The 21148-nt window shown below is 39.4% G+C and overlaps 1 protein-coding gene and 1 non-coding gene across 2 annotated transcripts in view; both read right to left on the reverse strand.

Annotated features, from left to right (window-relative positions):
- The window catches only part of ITGAD (integrin subunit alpha D), a 53985-nt gene extending 32837 nt beyond the window's left edge, over positions 1 to 21148 (reverse strand). The window contains exon 1 of the mRNA XM_078074021.1: positions 20902 to 21148. Within this exon, the coding sequence (XP_077930147.1) occupies positions 20902 to 21148 (247 nt within the window). The remainder of the gene's footprint in view (positions 1 to 20901) is intronic.
- LOC118552521 (U6 spliceosomal RNA) lies at positions 294 to 400 on the reverse strand. Its single transcript, XR_004925571.1, has one exon. It is a non-coding gene; the product is annotated as a U6 spliceosomal RNA (small nuclear RNA).

The raw sequence follows: 21148 nt of genomic DNA on the forward strand, positions 1-21148 counted from the left end.
CAAGATGGAAAAAATCACCTCAACAAAAAGAACAAGAGGCAGTACCGACTGCCAGGGAACTACTCAATACGGACATTAGTACGATGTCAGAAATAGAGTTCAGAATGATGATTTTAAAGATACTAGCTGGGCTTGAAAAAAGCATGGAAGTTATTAGAGAAACCCTTTCTGGAGAAATAAAAGAACTAAAATCTAACCAAGTCAAAATCAAAAAGGCTATTAATGAGGTGCACTCAAAAACGGGGGCTCTAACTGCTAGGATAAATGAGGAAGAAGACAGAATTTTTTTTTTTTTTAATATGGAATGCTTCACGAATTTGCGTGTCATCCTTGTGCAGGGGCCATGCTAATCTTCTCTGTATCATTCCAATTTTAGTATATGTGCTTCCGAAGTGAACACAGAAGACAGAATTTATGAAATAGGAGACCAAATGATGGAAAATAAAGAAGCTGAGAAAAAGAGAGATAAACAACTACTGGATCACGAGGGCAGAATTCAAGAGATAAGCGATACCATAAGATGAAACAACATTAGAATAATTGGGATCCCAGAAGAAGAAGAAAGAGAGAGAGGGGCAGATGGTATACTGGAGCAAATTACAGCAGAGAACTTCCCTAAGTTGCGGAAGGAAACAGGCATCAAAATCCAGGAGGCACAGAGAACCCCTCTCAAAATCAATAAAATTAGGTCAACACCCTAACATCTAATAGTAAAACTTACGAGTCTCAGAGAAAGAAAATCCTGAAAGCAGCTCAGGAGAAGAGATCTGTAACCTACAATGGTAGAAACATCAGATTGGCAACACACCTATCCACAGAGACCTGGCAGGCCAGAAAGTACTGGCATGATATATTCAGAGCACTAAATGAGAAAAATATTCAGCCAAGAATACTATATCCAGCTAAGCTGTCATTGAAAATAGAAGGAGAGACAAAAAGCTTCCAGGACAAAGAAAATTAAAGGAATTTGCAAACACAAAACCAGCCCTACAAGAAATATTGAAAGGGGTCCTCTGAGCAAAGAGAGAGCCTAAAAGCAGCATAGAGAGGAAAGGAACACAGACAATATACAGTAACAGTCACCTTACAGACAATACAATGGCACTAAATTCCTATCTTTCAATAGTTACCCTGAATGTAAATGGGCTAAATGCCCCAATCAAAAGACACAGGCTATCAGATTGGATAAAAAAACAAGACCCATTGATATGCTGTCTGCAAGAGACTCATTTTAGACCCAAAGACACCCCCAGATTGAAAGTGAGGGGGTGGAAAACCATTTACCATGCTAATGGACACCAAAATAAAGCTGGGGTGGCAATCCTTATATCAGACAAATTAGATTTTAAACCAAAGACTGTAATAAGAGATGAGGAAGGACACTATATCCTACTTAAAGGGTCTATCCAACAAGAAGATCTAACACTTGTAAATATCTATGCCCCTAACATGGGAGCAGCCAATTATAGAAGCCAATTAATAACAAAAGCAAAGAAACACATCGATAACAATACAATAATAGTGGGGGACTTTAACACCCCCCTCACTGAAATGGACAGATCATCTAAGCAAAAGATCAACAAGGAAATAAAGACTTTAAGTGACGCACTGGACCAAATGGACTTGACAGATATATTCAGAACATTCCATCCCAAAGCAACAGAACACACGTTCTTCTCTAGTGCCCATGGAACATTCTCCACAATAGATCACATCCTAGGTCACAACTCAGGTCTCAACTGGTACCAAAAGATTGGGATCATTCCCTGCCTATTTTCAGACCACAATGCTTTGAAACTAGAACTCAATCACAAGAGGAAAGTCAGAAAGAACTCAAATACATGGAGGCTAATGAGCATCCTACTAAAGAATGAATGGGTCAACCAGGAAATTAAAGAAGAATTTAAAAAATTCATGGAAACCAATGAAAATGAAAACACAACTATTCAAAATCTTTGGGATACAGCAAAGGCAGTCCTAAGAGGAAAATATATAGCAATACAAGCCTTTCTCAAGAAACAAGAAAGGTCTCAAATACACAACCTAACCCTACACCTAAAGGAGCTGGAGAAAGAACAGCAAATAAAGCCTAAACCCAGGAGGAGAAGAGAAATAATAAAGATCAGAGCAGAAATCAATGAAATAGAAACCAAAAGAACACAACAGATCAACGAAACTAGGAGCTGGTTCTTTGAAAGAATTAACAAGATTGATAAACCCCTGGCCAGACTTATCAAAAAGAAAAGAGAAATGACCCAAATCAACAAAATCATGAATGAAAGAGGAGAGATCACAACCAACACCAAAGAAATACAAATAATTATAAGAACATATTTTGAGCAACTATATGCCAGCAAATTAGATAACCTGGAAGAAATGGATGCATTCCTAGAGATGTATCAACTACCAAAACTGAACCAGGAAGAAATAGAAAACCTGAACAGACCTATAACCACTAAGGAAATTGAAGCAGTCATCAAAAATCTCTCAACAAACAAAAGCCCAGAGCCAGATGGCTTCCCAGCAGAATTCTACCAAACATTTCAAGAAGAATTAATACCTATTCTTCTGAAACTGTTCCAAAAAATAGAAATGGAAGGAAAACTTCCAAACTCATGAGGCCAGCATTACCTGGATCCCCAAACCAGACAAAGACCCTATCAAAAAGGAGAATTACAGACCAATATCCTTGATGAACATGCATGCAAAAATTGTCACCAAAATATTAGCCAATAGGATACAACAGCACATTAAAAAGATTATTCACCACGACCTAGTGAGATTTATCCCTGGGCTGCAAGGTTGGTTCAACATCTGCAAATCAGTCAACGTGATACAATACAATAACAAAAGAAAGACCAAGAATCATATGATCCTCTCAATTGATGCAGAAAAAGCATTTGACAAAGTACAGCATCCTTTCTTGATCAAAACTCTTCAGAGTATAGGGATAGAGGGTACATACCTCAATATCATAAAAGCCATCTATGAAAAACCCACAGCAAATATCATTCTCAATGGGGAAAAACTGAGAGATTTCCCCCTAAGGTCAGGAACGCGGCAGGGATGTCCACTATCACCACTGCTATTCAACATAGTATTAGCAGTCATGGCCACAGCAATCAGACAACAAAAAGAAATAAAATGCATCCAAATCGTCAAAGAAGAAGTCAAACTCACTCTTTGCACATGATATGATACTTTATGTGGAAAACCCAAAAGACTCCACCCCAAAACTGCTAGAACTCATACAGGAATTCAGTCAAGTGGCAGGATATAAAATCAATGCACAGAAATCAGTGCATTCCTATACACCAACAACAAGACAGAAGAAAGAGAAATTAAGGAGTTGATTCCATTTACAACTGCACCCAAAACCATAAGATACCTAGGAATCAATCTAACCAAAGAGGCAAAGGATTTCTACTCAGAAAACTATACAATACTCATGAAAGAAATTGAGGGAGACACAAACAAATGGAAAAACGTTCCATGCTCATGGATTGGAAGAACAAATATTGTGAAGATGTCAATGCTACCTAGAGCAATCTACACATTCAATGCAATCCCTATCAAAATACCATCTAGGGGTGCCTGGGTGGCTCAGTCGTTAAGCGGCTGCCTTCGGCTCAGGTCATGATCCTGGGGTCCTGAGATCGAGCCCCACATCGGGCTCCCTGCTCTGCGGGAGGCCTGCTTCTCCTCTCCCACTCCCCCTGCTTGCGTTCCCTCTCTCGCTGTGTCTCTCTCTGTCAAATAAATAAATAAAATCTTTAAAAAAAAAAAAACCATCTACTTTTTTCAAAGAAATGGAACAAATAATCCTAAAATTTGTATGGAACCAGAAAAGACCCCGAATAGCCAGAGAAATGTTGAAAAAGAAAAGCAAAGCTGGCGGCATCACAATTCCGGACTTCCAGCTCTATTACAAAGCCGTCATCATCAAGACAGTATGGTACTGGCACAAAAACAGACACATCGATCAATGGAACAGAATAGAGAGCCCAGAAATAGACCCTCAACTCTATGGTCAACTAATCTTTGACAAAGCAGGAAAGAATGTCCAATGGAAAAAAGACAGTCTCTTCAACAAATGGTGTTGGCAAAATTGGACAGCCACATGCAGAAGAATGAAACTGGACCATTTCCTTACACCACACACAAAAATAGACTCAAAATTGTTGAAAGACCTAAATATGAGATGGGAGTCCATCAACATCCTAAAGGAGAACACAGGCAGCAACCTCTTAGACCTCAGCCACAGCAACTTCTTCCTAGAAACATCGCCAAAGGCAAGGGAAGCAAGGGCAAAAATGAAAGATTGGGACTTCATCAAGATAAAAAGCTTTTTTTTTTTTTTAAAGATTTTATTTATTTATTTGACAGAACGAGAGAGCAGGAGAGCACTAGCGGTGGAAGGGGCAGAGGGAGAGGGAGAAGAAGGCCCCTTGCCGAGCAGGGAGCCCGATGTGGGGCTCGATCCCAGGACCCTGGGATCATGACCTGAGCTGAAGGCAGTCGCTTAACCAACTGAGCCACCCAGGCGCCCCAAGATAAAAAGCTTTTGCACAGCAAAGAAACAGTCAACAAAACCAAAAGACAACCGACAGAGTGGGAGAAGATATTTGCAAATGACATATCAGATAAAGGGCTAGTATCCAAAATCTATAAGGAACTTCTTAAACTCAACACCCAAAGAACAAATGATCCAATCAAGAAATGGGCAGAAGACATGAACAGATATTTTCCCAAAGAAGACATCCAAATGGCCAACAGACACATGAAAAAGTGCTCAACATCGCTCGGCATCAGGGAAATCCAAATCAAAACCTCAATGAGATATCACCTCACACCAGTCAGAATGGCTAAAATTAACAAGTCAGGAAACGACAGATGTTGGTGGGGATATGGAGAAAGGGGAACCCTCCTTCACTCTTGGTGGGAATGCAAGCTGGTGCAGCCACTCTGGAAAACAGTATGGAGGTTCCTCAAAAATTGAAAATAGAGCTACCCTACGACCCAGCAATTGCACTACTGGGTATTTACCCCAAAGATACAAACGTAGGGATCCGAAGGGGTACATGCACCCTGATGTTTATAGCAGCAATGTCCACAATAGCCAAACTGTGGAAAGAGCCAAGATGTCCATTGACAGACGAATGGATAAAGAAGATGTGGTATATATATACAATGGAATATTATGCAGCCATCGAAAGGAATGAGATCTTGCCATTTGCAACGATGTGGATGGAACTGGAGGGTGTTATGCTGAGTGAAATAAGTCAATCAGAGAAAGACATGTATCATATTATCTCACTGGTATGAGGAATTCTTAATCTCAAGAAACAAACTGAGGGGGGGATGGGAGGGATGGGGTGACTGGGTGATGGACACTGTGGAGGGTATGTGTTCCGGTAAGCACTGTGAATTGTGCAAGACTGTTGAATCTCAGATCTGTACCTCTGAAACAAATAATGCAATATATGTTAAGAAAGAAAAGAAGAAGAAGAATGTAGCAGGAGGGGAAGAATGAAGGGGGGGAAATCGGAGGGGGAGAAGAACCATGAGAGACAATGGACTCTGAAAAACAAACTGAGGGTTCTAGAGGGGAGGGGTGTGGGAGGATGGGTTAGCCTGGTGATGGGTATTGAGGAGGGCACGTTCTGCATGGAGCACTGGGTGTTATGCACAAACAATGAATCATGGAACACTATATCTAAAACTAATGATGTAATGTATGGGGATTAACATAACAATAAAAAAATTAAAAAAAAAAAGAAACAAACTGAGGGTTGCTGGAGTGGTGGGGGGTGGGAGGGATGGGGTGGCTGGGTGATAGACATTGGGGAGGGTATGTGCTATGGTGAGCGCTGTGAATTATGCAAGACTGTTGAATCACAGATCTGTACCTCTGAAACAAATAATACAATATATGTTAATAAAAAAAGGAGAAGAAGAAGAAGATAGCCAGAGGGGAAGAATGAAGGTGGGAAATCGAAGGGGGAGATGAACCATGAGAGACGATGTACTCTGAAAAACAAACTGAGGGTTCTAGATGGGAGGGGGTTGGGAGGATGGGTTGGCCCGGTGATGGGTATTAAAGAGGGCACGTACTGCATGGAGCACTGAGTGTTATACGCAAACAGTGAATCATGGAACACTACATCAAAAGCTAATGGTGTAATGTGTGGTGATTAACATAACAATAAAAAATTAAGAAAAAAAAACTCTTCAGAGTATAGGGATAAAGGGAACATTCCTCAAGTTCATAAAATCCACCCATGAAAAACCCACAGCAAATATCATCCTCAATGGGGAAAAGCTGAGAGCCTTTCCCTTAAGATCAGGAACACGTCAAGGATGCCCACTCTCGCCACTATTGTTCAACATAGTACTAGAAGTCCTAGCAACAGCAATCAGACAACAAAAAGAAATGAAAGTTTTCAAATTGGCAAAGAAGAAGTCAAACCCTCTCTTTTCACAGATGTGACATGATACTTTATGTGGAGAACCCAAAAGACTCCACCCCTACATTATTAGAACTCATACAGCAATTCAGTAATGTGGCAGTACACAAAATCAATGCACAAAAATCAGTTGCTTTGTTATACACTAGCAATGCAACTATAGAAAGAGAAATTAGAGAATCAATTCCATTTACAGTAGCACCAAAAACCATAAGATACCTCGGAATAAACCTAACCAAAGAGGTAAAAGATCTATACTCTTCGAATATATATATATATATATAGAACACTCATGAAAGAAGTTGAAGAAGACAAAAAGATGGAAAAACATTCCATGCTCATGCATCGGAAGAATAAACATAGTTAAAATGTCTAAGCTGCCCAGAGCAATCTATACTTTCAATGCTATCTCGATCAAAATTCCAATGACATTTTCAAAGTGCTGGAACAAACAGTCCTAAAATTTGTATGGAATCAGAAAAGATCCCAAATCGCCAAGGAAATATTGAAAAAGAAAAACAAAGCTGGGGGCATCACATTGTTCGATTTCAAGTTGTATTACAAAGCTGTGATCACCAAGACAGCATGGTACTGGCACAAAAACAGACATATAGTCCAATGGAACAGAATAGTGAGCCCAGATATCGACCCTCAACTCTATGGTCAAATAATCTTCAAAAAAGCAGGAAAAAATATGCAATGGAAAAAAGACAGTCTCTTCAATAAATGGTGCTGGGAAAATTGGACAGCCACATGCAGAAGAATGAAACTCGACCATTCTCTAACATCATACACAAAGATAAACTCAAAATGGATGAAAGACCTCAATGTGAGGCAGGAATCCATCCAAATCCTAGAGGAGAACATAGGCAGTAACTTCTTTGACATTGCCCACAGCAACTTCTTTCAAGATACATCTCCAAAGGCTAGTGAAACAAAAGCAAAAATGAACTTTTGGGACTTCATCAAGATAAAAAGCTTCTGCACAGCAAAGGAAACAGTCAACAAAACAAAGAGGCAACTCGCAGATTGGGAGAAGATATTTGCAAATGACACTACAGACAAAACGCTGATTTCCAAGATTTCTAAAGACCTTCTCAAACTCAACACCCAAAAAACAAATAATCAAGTCAGAAAATGGGCAGAAGACATGAACAGACACTTCTCCAAAGAAGACATACAAATGGCTAAGAGACACATGCAAAAATGTTTATGATCATTAGCCATCAAGGAAATTCAAATCAAAAGCACATTGCGATACCACCTTACACCAGTTAGGATGGCAAAAATTGACAAGGTAAGTTACAACAAATGTTGGAGAGGTTGTGGAGAAAGGGAACCATCTTACACTGTTGGTGGGAATGCAAGTTGGTAAAGCCACTTTGGAAAACAGTGTGGAGGTCCTCAAAAATTAAAAAATAGAGCTACCCTATGACCCAGCAATTGCACTCCTGGGTATTTACCCCAAAGACACAGATGTAGTGAAAAGAAGGGCCATTTGCACCCCAATGTTCATAGCAGCACTGTCCGCAATAACCAAACTGTGGAAAGAGCCAAGATGCCCTTCAACAGATGAATGGATAAAGAAGATGTTGTTCATATATACAATGGAATATTACTCAGCCATCAGAAAGGATGAATACCCAACTTTTACTTTTACATCAACAGGGATGGGACTGGAGGAGATTATGCTAAGTGAAATAAGTCAAGCAGAGAAAGAAAATTATCATATGGTTTCACTTATTTGTGGACATTAGGAGTAGGAAGGGGAAAATGAAGGGGGGGAAATCAGAGGGAGAGATGAAGCACGAGAGACTATGGACTCCGAGAAACAAACTGAGGGTTTTAGAGGGGAGGGGGGTTGAGGGATGGGTTAGCCCAGTGATGGGTATTAAGGAGGTCACATATTGCATGGAGCCCTGGGTGTTATAAGCAAACAATGAATCATGGAACACTACATCAAAAACTATTGATGTATTGTATGGTGACTAACGTAACATAATAAAATTAAATTAAATTTAAAAAACAAATAAACCAAGCTGGAGATGAGAAGTAATAAACATTAGAGCAGAAATCAATGAAATAGAAAGCAGAGAAACAGTAGAACAGATATTCGAAACTAGAATCTTGTTATATGAAATAATTAATAAGATGGATAAACCTCTGGCAGGCTTATCGAAAAGAAAAGTGAAAGGACCCGGATTTATAAAATCATGAATGAAAGGGGAGAGATCACGACTAACACCAAGGGAATGTTGAAAAAGAAAAACAAAGCTGGGTGCATGATGTTGCCTGACTCAAGCTATATTACAAAGCTGTAATCACCAAGACAGCATGGCATTGGCACAAAAACAGACACATAGATCAATGGAACTGAATAGAGACTCCAGAAATGGATCCTTAACTCTATGGTCAACTAATATTTCACAAATCAGGAAAGACTATCCAATGGAAAAAATACAGTCTTCTCAATAAATGGTACTGGGAAAATTGAACAGCCACATGCAAAGGATGAAACTGAGCCATTTTCTTACACCATACACAAAGATAAACTCAAAATGGATGAAAGACCTAAATGGTGAGACAGGAATCCATCAAAATCCTAGAGGAGAACACAAAGAGTAACCTCTTCGACCTCGAGTGCAGCAACTTCTTGCTAGACACGTCTCCAAAGGCAAGGTAAACAAAAGCAAAAGTGAACTATTTGGGCCTTCATCAAGATAAAAAGCTTCTGCACAGCAAAGGAAACAATCAACAAAATTAAAGGGCAACCTATGGAATGGGAGAAGATACTCGCAAATGACATGATAAAGGGTTGGTATCTAAGATCCATAAAGAACTTATCACACTTAACACTCAAAAAACAATCCAGTCAAGAAATGGGAAGAAGACATGAACAGACACTTCTCCAAAGAAGACATACAAATGGCCCTCAGATACATGTAAAATGCTCAACATCTCTTGTCGTCAGGGAAATACAAATCAAAACTACAATGAGATACCACCTCACACCAGTCAAAATGGCTAAAATTAACAAAACAGGAAACAACAAATGTTGGCGAGTATGTGGAGAAAGGTTAATCCTCATACTGTTGGTGGGAATACAAGCTGGTACAGCCACTCTGGTAAACAGTATGGGGGTTCCTCAAGAAGTTAAAAATAGAGCTACCCTATGACCCAGCAGTTGCACTACTAGTAATTTACCCCAAAGATACAGATATACTGAAAAGAAGGGGCACATGCACCCCAATGTTCATAGCAGCAATGTCCACAATAGCCAAAGTGTGGAAGGCGCCGAGATGCCCTTCAACAGATGAATGGATAAATAAGCTGTGATGTATATATACAATGGAATATTACTCAGCTATCAGAAAGGATGAATACCTACCATTTACACTGACATGGATGGAACTGGAGGTTATTTGCCAAGTCAAATAAGTAAATCAGAGAAAGACAATTATATGGTTTCACTCATATGTGGAACATAAGGGATATTGCAGAGGACAAAAGTGGTGGTAGGGGGAAATGAATAGGAAGAAATCAGAGAGGGAGATAAACCAAATGAGACTCTCGACTCCGGGAAACAAACTGAGGGTTGCGGAAAGGGAGGTGGGTGGAGGAATAGGGTAATTCAGTGATGGGCACTAAGGAGGGCTCGTGGTGCGTTGAGCACTGTGTGTTATAAGCAACTAATGAATAATTGAACATTCTATCAAAAACTAATGATGTACTATACCTTGCCTAATTGAATTTAAAGAAAAAAAAGAACATACATAAAAATTAATTCAAAATTGTTCAAAGACCTAAATGTTAATGGCTAAACTATAAAACCCTAGAAAAATAGGAGAAATTGGATCCATGAAAAATTCATTAAATTGGATTCAGCAATGATTTCATGGCTATGACACCAAAAGTACAGACAACAAAAGAAAAACTAGATTGAAATATATCAAAATTAGTTCTGTGCATTAAAGGACACAATCAACAGAGTGAAAAGATGAAGTAGGAGAAAATATTTGCAAATCATATATCTGTTATGGGGTTAATATCCAGAATACATAAAGAACTCCTACAACTTAATAAATCAACAGCAATCACCACAACAACCTTTTAATGAGCAAAAGTTAGATAGATGATAGATAGATAGATGATGATGATGATAGATAGATAGATAGATAGATAGATAGATAGATAGATAATTGATAAATGATTGATAGATGATAGATAGATAGATGATAGATGATAGATAGAGATAGATAGATGATAGATAATAGATAGATGATAGATAAATGATAGATAGATGATAGATGATAGATAGATGATAGATAAATAGATAATAGATAGATGTTAGATAAATGATAGATAGATAGATGATAGATTGATAGATGATAGATATAGATAGATAGATGATAGATAGATAGATAGATAGATAGATGATAGATAGATGATAGATAAATGATAGATGATAGATAAAGATGATAGATGATAGATGATAGATAGATAAATAGAGATAGATGATTGATAGATGATAGATAGATAGATAGATATAGATAGATTGATAGATAATCTCCAAAGATATACAAATGGCTAACAAGCATATGAAAAGATGCTCAATACCACTAATCATTAGGGAAATGCAAATCAAAACCACAATGAGATACCACCTCACATGCATTAGAATAAATATTATTTTTTTAAAACAGGTGGGCTTCCTGTTTCCTCCTTTTTTTTTTAAATTTAATTTTATTATGTTATGTCACCATACATAATAAAATTAAATTATGGTTATGTCACCATCATTAGTTTTCGATGTAGTGATCCACGATTCATTGTTTTCATATAACACCCAGTGCTCCATGCAGTACGTGGCTCCATGCCTCCTTAATACCCATCACCGGGCTAGCCTATCCCCCCACCCCCCTCCCCTCTAAAACCCTCAGTTTGTTTCCCAGAGTCCATAGTCTCTCATGATTCATCTCTCCTCCGATTTCCTCCCCTTCATTTTTCCCTTCCTTATGTTCCACAAATAAGTGAAACCATATGATAATTGACTTTCTCTGCTTGACTTATTTTACTTAGCATAATATCCTCCAGTCATATATACAGAAGAATGAAACTCGACCATTCTCTAACACCACACACAAAGATAAACTCAAAATGGATGAAAGACCACAATGTGAGACAGGAATCCATCAAAATCCCAGAGGAGAACATATGCAGTAACCTCTTTGATCTCTGAACCGAGCTGTTTGGAGCACAGCTGGGCCTCAGGATTCCTGCTGTCAGCCATCTCAGAACTCTTCCTTTAGGGCCTCTAGACGCGAAACATGGCAGAACTACATTTCCCGCTTGGCTACTGCGGCTATAGAGGTGCAATCTTTCTTCCAGAAGAGGCTGCCGGCCTCTATGTCCTCCTTTGTCCATGTCTTTGAGGGCACGTACTGCATGGAGTACTGGGTATTATAAACAAACAATGAATCGTGGATCACTACATCAAAAACTAATGATGTATTGTATGGTGACTAACATGACATAAAAAAAAACTAATGATGTACTATACAGTGGCTAATCGAACATATAAATAAATAAATAAATAAATAAATAAATAAAAAGAAAAGGCAAGGCAGGTGCTCATTCTCTCAGCACTCCTTGTAAGCAGGGGGTGGAATTTAATCGAATCATGGTCCACAGGATCTAAGGGGAAATCTGAAGGTTTTGGAAAGATTTATCTCCCTAATAATAAACATGTGAGGAGAAATTGTGTTGGTTTGCAACCTTGGGAATTCCAAGGGTGAACTCTGAAAATGGTCCCTGTGCACGGAGTGCAAGGAGAGACTGAAGAAAGAGATAGGCTGTTCCTGACTGGTAGGTGGCAGGATTAATAAACAATGGAACTTACAGAGGTTGTTTTAGGTGCCCATAGGACAAGTAGATCTCCAATCCCACCTGCCAGGATTTTGAGTTTATATACAGGTCTTGGACTCTCCAGCTGGCTGCACTGACCAGAACACCATTACTGACACCAACATATCTCCAAGTACCAGTGGATTATGGGGTGTTGGGATATAAGTTTCCTCTTTTAACTAATTTTTAAAAGATTTTATTTATTATTTACTTATTTATTTAATTTGAGAGAGAGTGTGAATGAGCAGGGGGAGGGGCAAAGAGAGGGAGAGAGGGAATTTCAGGCAGACTCCACATTGACTGCAGAGCCCAACACGGGGCTCAATTCCACAACCCTGAGATCGTGATATGAGCTGAAATCTAGAGTCAGACACTTAACTGACTGAGCCACCCAGGCACCCTGTTAACTAATATTTTTTATTGCAATGATGTTCTGTCTCTTTTGTGATCGTAACAGTTATGCATGTTGATAATTCTCTTTTTTAACAGAACAAAGTGAATGATGCCAGAATATCTAAAAAGTGCCATAAATGAGTGAAAATTCTATTTTATTTATTTATTTATTATTTATTTATTTATTTATCTTCAGAATATAAGACTTTATTATCCTCTTCAATTTTTTTTAAATTTTATTTTATTCTTATGTTATGTTAGTCACCATACAATACCCTTAATACCCTTAATACGCATCACCAGGATAACCCATCTCCCCACCCCCATCCCCTCTAAAACCCTCAGTTTGTTTCTCAGAGTCCATAGTCTCTCATGGTTCATCTCTCCCTCCAATTCCCCCCATTCATTTTCCCCTTCCTTCTCCTAATGTCCTCCATGCTATTCCTTATGTTCCACAAATAAGTGAAACCATATGATAATTGACTTTCTCAGCTTGACTTATTTCACTTAGCATAATCTCCTCCAGTCCCATCCATGTTGATGCAAAAGATGGGTATTCATCCTTTCTGATGGCTGAGTAATATTCCATTGTATATATGGACCACATCTTTATCCATTCAAACGGTGAAGGGCATCTCAGCTCTTTCCACAGTTTGGCTGCTGTGGACATTGCTGCTATGAACATTGGGGTGCATGTGGCCCCTCCTTTCACTATATCTGTGTCTTTGGCGTAAATACCCAGGAGTGCAATTCCTGGGTCATAGGGTAGCTCTATTTTTAACTTTTTGAGGAACCTCCACACTGTTTTTCAAAGTGGCTGCACCAACTTGCATTCCCACCAACAGTGTAAGAGGGTTCCCCTTTCTGCACAACCTCTCCAACATTTGTTGTTTCTTGCCTTGTCCATTTTTGCCATTCTAACAGGTGTAAGGTGGTATCTCAATGTGGTTTTGATTTGAATTTCCCTCATGGCTAATGATGATGAGCATTTTTTCACGTGTCTCTTAGCCATTGTATGTCTTCTCCAGAGAAGTGTCTTTTCATGTCTTCTGCCCATTTTTTGACTTGATTATTTGTTTTTTGGGTGTTGAGTTTGAGTTCTCTATAGATCTTGGATACCAGCCCTTTATCTGTAGTGTCATTTGCAAATATCTTCTCCCATTCTGTGGGTTGCCTCTTTGTTTTGTTGACTGTTTCCTTTGCTGTGCAGAAGCTTTTTACCTTGATGAAGTCTCAAAAGTTCATCTTTGCTTTTGTTTCACTAGCCTTTGAGATGTATCTTGAAAGAAGTTGCTGTGGGCGATGTCAAAGAGGTTACTGCCTATGTTCTCCTCTAGGATTTTGATGGATTCCTGTCTCACATTGAGGTCTTTCATCCATTTTGAGTTTATCTTTGTGTATGGTGTCAGAGAATGGTTGAGTTTCATTCTTCTGCATGTGGCTGTCCAATTTTCCCAGCACCATTTATTGAAGAGACTGTCTTTTTTCCATTGCATGTTTTTTCCTGCTTTGTCAAAGATTATTTGACCATAGAGTTGAGGTTCCATATCTGGGTTCTCTATTCTGTTCCATTGGTCTATATGTCTGTTTTTGTGCCAGTACCATGCTGTCTTGGTGATCACAGCTTTGTAATATAGCTTGAAATAAGGCAACGTGATGCCCCCAGCTTTGTTTTTCTTTTTCAACATTTCCTTGGCGATTTGGGGTCTTTTCTAATTCCATACAAATTTTAGGATTGTTTGTTCCAGCACTTTGAAAAATGTCATTGGAATTTTGATCGGGATGGCATTGAAGGTATAGATTGCTCTTGGTAGCATAGACATTTTAACAATGTTTATTCTTCTGATCCATGAGCATGGAATGTTTTTCCATCTTTTTGTGTCTTCTTCAATTTCTTTCATGAGTGTTCTGTAGTTCCTAGAGTATAGATCTTTTACTTCTTTGGTTAGGTTTATTCCGAGATATCTTACGGTTTTTGGTGCTATTGTAAATGGAATCGTTTCTCTAATTTCTCTTTCTACAGTTGCATTGTTAGTGTATAAGAAAGCAACTGATTTCTGTGCATTGATTTTGTATCCTGCCACATTACTGAATTGCTGTATGAGTTCTAGTAATTTGGGGGTGGAGTCTTTTGGCTTTTCCACATAAAGTATCATGTCATCTGCGAAAAGAGAGTTTGACTTCTTCTTTGCCAATTGGAATACCTTTTATTTCTTTTTGTTGTCTGATTGCTGTTGCTAGGACTTCTAGTACTATGTTGAACAATAGTGGCGAGAGTGGGCATCCTTGACGTGTTCCTGATCTTAAGGGAAAGGCTCTCAGCTTTTCCCCATTGAGGATGACATTCGCTGTGGGTTTTTCACAGACGGATTTTATGAACTTGAGGAATGTTCCCTCTATGCCTATACTCTGAAGAGTTTTAATCAGGAAAGGATGTTGTATTTTGTCGAATGCTTTTTCTGCATCAATTGAGAGGACCATATGGTTCTTCTCCCTCCTCTTATTTATGTGTTCTATCACACTGATTGATTTGAGAATGTTGAACAACCTTGCATCCAGGGGATAAATCCCGCTTGGTCGTGGTGGATGATCCTTTTAATGTATTGTTGGATCCTATTAGCTAGGATTTTGTTGAGGATTTTGGAATCCGTATTCATCAGGGATATCAGTCTGAAATTCTCCTTTTTGATGGGGTCTTTGCCTGGTTTGGGGATTAAGGTAATGCTGCCCTCATAGAATGAGTTTGAAAGTTTTCCTTCTGTTTCTATTTTTTGAAACAGCTTCAGGAGAATAGGTATTATTTCTTCTCTGAATGTTTGGTAGAATTCCCCAGGGAATCCATCAGGCCCTGGACTCTTGTTTTTTGGGAGGTTTTTGATCATTGCTTCGATCCAGTTACTGGTTATTGGCCTATTCAGGTTGTCAATTTCTTCCTGTTTCAGTCTTGGCAGCTTATGGGTTTCCAGGAAGGCCTCCATTTCATCCAGATTGCTCAGTTTATTGGCATATAGTTGTTGATAATAATTTCTAATAATTGTTTCTATTTCCTTGGCGATAGTCGTGATCTCTCCCCTTTCATTCATAATTTTATTAATTTGGGTCCTTGCTCTTTTCTTTTGGATAAGTCTGGCCAGTGGTTTATCGATCTTATTAATTCTTTCAAAGAACCAACTTCTAGTTTCATCGATCTGATCTACTGTGCTTCTGGTTTCTAATTCATTGATCTCTGCTCTAATCTTAATTATTTCTCTTCTAATGCGTGGCTTAGTCATCATTTTTTGCTTTTACTCTAGTTCTTTAAGGTGTAGAGTTAGTTGGTGAATTTGGGATTTTTCTATTTTTTTGAGTGATGTTTGGATGGCTATGTATTTCCCCCTTAGGACTGCCTTTGCATTATCCCATAGATGTGTTTTTGCTCTCATTGATTTCCATGAATTGTTTAAGTTCTTCTTTGATTTCCTGGTTGACCCAAACATTCTTGAGCAGAGTGGTCTTTAGCTTCCAAGTGTCTGAATTTCTGCCAAATTTTTTCTTGTGATTGAGTTCCAGTTTTAAAGCATTGTGGCCTGAGAATATGCAGGGAATAATCTCAATTTTTTGGTATCGGCTGAGACCTGATTTGTGACCCAGTATGTGGTCTACTCTGGAGAAACTTCCTTGTGCACCTGAGAAGAATGAGTATTCTGTTGTTTTAAGGTGGAATGTTCTATATATATCTATGAGGTCCATCTGGTCCAGTGTGTAATTCAAAGCTCTTTTTCTTTGTTGATTTTCTGCTTAGATGATCTGTCCATTGCTGAGAGTGGAGTATTGAGGTCTCCTACAATTAACGTATTGTTATCAATATGACTCTTTATTTTGGTTAACAGTTGTCTTATGTAGATGGCTGCTCCCATGTTGGGGCGTAGGTATTTACAATTGTTAGATCTTCTTGTTGGATAGACCGTATAAGAATAATATAGTGTCCTTCTGTGTCTCTAACTACAGTCTTTAGCTTAAAATCTAATTTCTCTGATATAAGAATTGCTACTGTAGCTTTCTTTTGAGGTCCGTTGGCATGGAAGATGGATCTCCATCCCTTCACTTTCAGTCTGGTTGTATCTTTAGGTTCAAAATGAGACTTTTGTAGACAGCATATGGATGGGTCCTGTCTTTTTATCCAATCTGCTACCCTGTGCCATTTTATGGGAGCATTTAGGCCGTTCATGTTGAGAGTGATTATTGAAAGATATGAATTTATTGTCATCATGTTGCCTGTGAAGTACTTGTTTTTATAGATATTCCCTGTAAATTTCTGTTCTATGTCACTCTTGGGGTCTTTCTTCTTTTATAGAACCCCCATTAATATTTCTTGCAGGGCCGGCTTAGTGGTCACATATTCTTTCAGTTTCTGCTGGTCTTGGAAGCTCTGATCTCTCCATCCATTCTAAATGACAGCCTTGCCGGATAAAGCATTCTTGGCTGCATGTTCTTCTCGTTTAGTACCCTGAATATGTCTTGCCAGGCCTTTCTGGCTTGCCAGGTCTCTGTGGATAGGTCTGACATTATTCTGATGTTCCTCTGTACGTAAGGAATCTCTTCCCCCTAACTACCCTTAGGATGGTTTCCTTGGTTCTAAGATTTGCGAGTTTTACTATTACATGCCAGGGTGTTGGCCTGTTTGCCTTGATCTTGGGAGGGGTCCTCTCTGCCTCTCGGACATGAATGTTTGTTTTATTCCCCAGATTAGAGAAGTTCTCAGCTATGATTTGCTCAAATATATCTTCTACTCCTCTCTCTCCAACCCCTCAGGGATTCCAAGAAGTCTAACATTGGAACGTTTCATGGTGTTACTTATTTCTCTGATTCTATTTTCATGGATTCTGGGTTGTTTTTCCCTGGCCTCCTCTTTTCACTTTTTCTCTACTATTTTGTCTTCTAGGTCACTAATTCTTTCTTTGCCTCGCTTACCCTAGCTGTTAGATTATCTAGATTGGATTGGATCTCATTGATAGCATTTTTAAATTCTGCCAATTCAGCTTTCATTTCTGCCCTTAGAGACTCTATGTTGCCATTAATTGATTTCTCCATTCTAGCTATTGTCTTCACAATTGCTACCCTGAATTCCATCTCCAACATCTTGGTTATATCTGAATCCATTTGTAAATCTGTGGCATAAGTTATAATCTCTGATCCTTTCCTATTTTGGGGGTTCCTCCTCCTAGTCATTCTGTTGAAGGGTGGTTGAGGGAATGTATAGATTCCAAATTATTGACCAGAACCCAAGAAAGATGCACCTGTTTTCTAGGGACCCTAGGGTTGCTGGCCTCTTTTTTTCCCAGCCTGTCTTCTGGGGGAAGGGCCTGCTGTGCTGTTACTCAGGCAACCCTGTTTGGGCAGAGATGCCCTGCCCCCTATGGCGGGGGATGGGCTCAGTGAAAACCGGTTTGGGGGGCCTTTTGTTCTCTGGAGTCTTTCCCTGGTGGCTTTCTGTGTCTCTTGGAGAGTCAGAGCAGAAGAGACTGTTACCAACCCTCTGCCTCAAAGCAGAGAGATCGCAGTCTGTTCTTCAGTGAGCTCTCCAGGCCACACTATCTCCTTTTCTGTCTGTGCTGCTATAAACTGCAGTCCTGGGTTGTGTGCCCCTCAGCAGTGCTCCCAGTCCTCGCCTCTAGGTCGGGGCACGTCTCTGCCCTTTGTGTTTCTGAAACCTCCAGCCACCCCCAGTTCGCACCCACGGCCCTGCTGCTCTGGGTTTCCATCTGGGGGGCTGCCCTAAAGTCCTTTCCCTGCCGCTACTGCTCTGGGAGTCTGTGCCCAGTCCCCAGCGTAGAAGGCTATTGCTCACTGGTGGTGTAGGATCCCGATGGCTTGGCTCCCTCCCCCTGCCCTTTATCCCCCTATATCTGCCCACAGAATCACAGCTCCCTGCTTCATACCTCCAAACCAAGCACCTGTGATACTCTGTTTGTAAAGATCCAGAACTATCTCTTACATCTCAGGCTGATTTCATGGGTGTTTAGAGTGGTTTGGTAGATATCCAGCTCATTTCCGGGGACTGGTCGGGATAGGGTCCCCTAGTCCTCTACCATCTCCACCCCCCTCCGTCATTCTATTCTCTTCAATTTAAGGTAGAGCTACACCAGTCTAGATCAGTTTCTCTAGCAAGATTACACATCTCAAGAATCTTCATTCTACTTCCTTATACTTTTCTCCATTGTTCAAAATGCATAATGTAGTAAATAAGATTAAGTGTGGCTATTACAGCGTGACTTAAACAAGAGACAAGTTATTTCTCTCACATAAAGGCCAGAGGTAAGTAGTTGCAGTGCCTTCTCTGTCTGAACAGCAACAGTCGTCACAGGTTTGGAAGGACATTCACACTCACAGGACCCAATAGGCCTCATGAGACTGAACCCAGCACCAGACTCACTTATTCATAGGAAACAGCACAGCAGCATGAAGCTTGTTTCAACAGGAGGCTTTACTTTGGCACCCAAATGTCAGTTCAGGTGTAAGGAGACAAGATCATTTGGGTGGGTGCAGAAGCTATGCTGGCTTAGAAACTTCAGGCTTCTCAAGAACCAACATCTCTTGAAACAGCCATGAGTGTAGCTTTCAAGAATTTTTGTAATAAGAAACACAGTGCTTGGGGCGCCTGGCTGGCTCAGTCAGTAAACCATGCGACTCTTGATCTCAGGGTTGTGAGTTCAAGCCCCACGATGGACATGGAGCCTACTTAAAAATACAAACAAACAAACAAAAAATACACGGTGCTTAAGTCCAAAGTCCATATTTTCCAATGGGCATTTATAGCTGTCATAGTCTTCCTGGTTTAGACACAGTTTACCAATAAGGGGTCTTTTTTTTTTTTTTTTAAGTAGACTCCACATACAGCATGGAGCCCAACACAGGGCTTGAACTCACAACCCTGAGATCAAGAGTCAGACACTTAACCAACTAAGCCACCCAGGCACCTCAATAAGGGGTCATTTTTAATCACAAACAATATTGCCTGACATCACAGTTGATATTCTATTATTAACCTCTCTAGTAGATTTCCAGAGAAACAGTACTAAAAGGTAAACTTGAAGTCACTTTACCAGGGGGCAAAAGAAAGGATTTATTAACCCTTATTCTAGGCAGTCCAGGGCAGCATCACATCAGGATCCAATCTTCTATATCGTTGCTCTGCCACTCATGGCTTCTGTTTCCAAGGTTTCTTTACAGTCCAAAAAGCCTGCTGAAACTCTAGCCACCACATCCATGTTCCAGAAGGAAAAAAGAGATGAACTGGCCCATCTCCCTTTATGCCTTAAAGTTTAAGGAAACTTTCCAGAAGCATCCATCACTCAACACTTATAATTCCATGTCACTGGCCAGAACTTAGTCATATGGTTACATATATACATATATGTACACATTGCTAATCTGAATAATTCTGGGATTGTTACAAAATAAAAAAGAAAGAACAGATACTGGACCAGGTAATTAGCAATATGGGTCAGACATAGGATGATGGAAGAAGGAAGAGATTTACTGGCTTTGAAGAGAAGAGGACCATAAACCAAGGAATGTAGGCAGCCTCTTGAAGCTGGAAATGGCCCTCAGATGACAGCAAGAAAATGGAACACTGATCCTTCAATGGCAAAGAATTGAAATCTGCCAACAACTGAATGAACAAGGAAACAGAGTCTCCCCACCCCCAACCTCAAGAAAGAAATGAAGTCCTGCCAACACCTTGATTTTAGCCCAGTCCATGTCAGAAAGCCAACTTACAAAACTATAAGATACTACACTGTGTCATTTTAAGCCACTAAGTTTCCAGTGATTTGTGATGACTGCAATAAAAAACTTATATACTTACCTTAATAAAATTTCCATTTAAAGAAATTTAAAGAAGGGCCCCTATATTCATTTATACCAGATTTTTAAAAATTTAATTCATATCTGGTCCTTAATGACTCTGGTATATTAAACTGTGCTATAATCAGAAATGCATGTATAGCCAACAAAACTAGTAAAATAATGAACTGAAAACTACACAGTCAATTATTTTATATAAAAACTCCCAAAAGTTCATCATTAGTTATAATGAGAAACATTTCATCTAGGAGTGATTTCCAGGCAGTATCTTGAGTTTCCATAAAAACATAACCTTCTGTCTCAGAAGAAGGGATATCAATAAGAGGACCAGAATTCTCTACTTCCCAGTTCAGTGATTTCGCCTGTTCATAACACAGGTTTGAATTATCTTTCATTTGAATGTCTTCCAACTCCAAAGATTTATCTGAGGCTGGAGCTACAACGTTGTCATCTTCATTTTCATGCAGAAAGCTACAAATCATATTGGGTCTAAAGGAGAAATCATTGTCCTTGATTTGCAGCCATTCCACACCACCCAT

This window comes from Halichoerus grypus, chromosome 6 (genome assembly GCF_964656455.1).
Source record: "Halichoerus grypus chromosome 6, mHalGry1.hap1.1, whole genome shotgun sequence".
Classification (NCBI taxonomy): Eukaryota; Metazoa; Chordata; class Mammalia; order Carnivora; family Phocidae; genus Halichoerus; species Halichoerus grypus.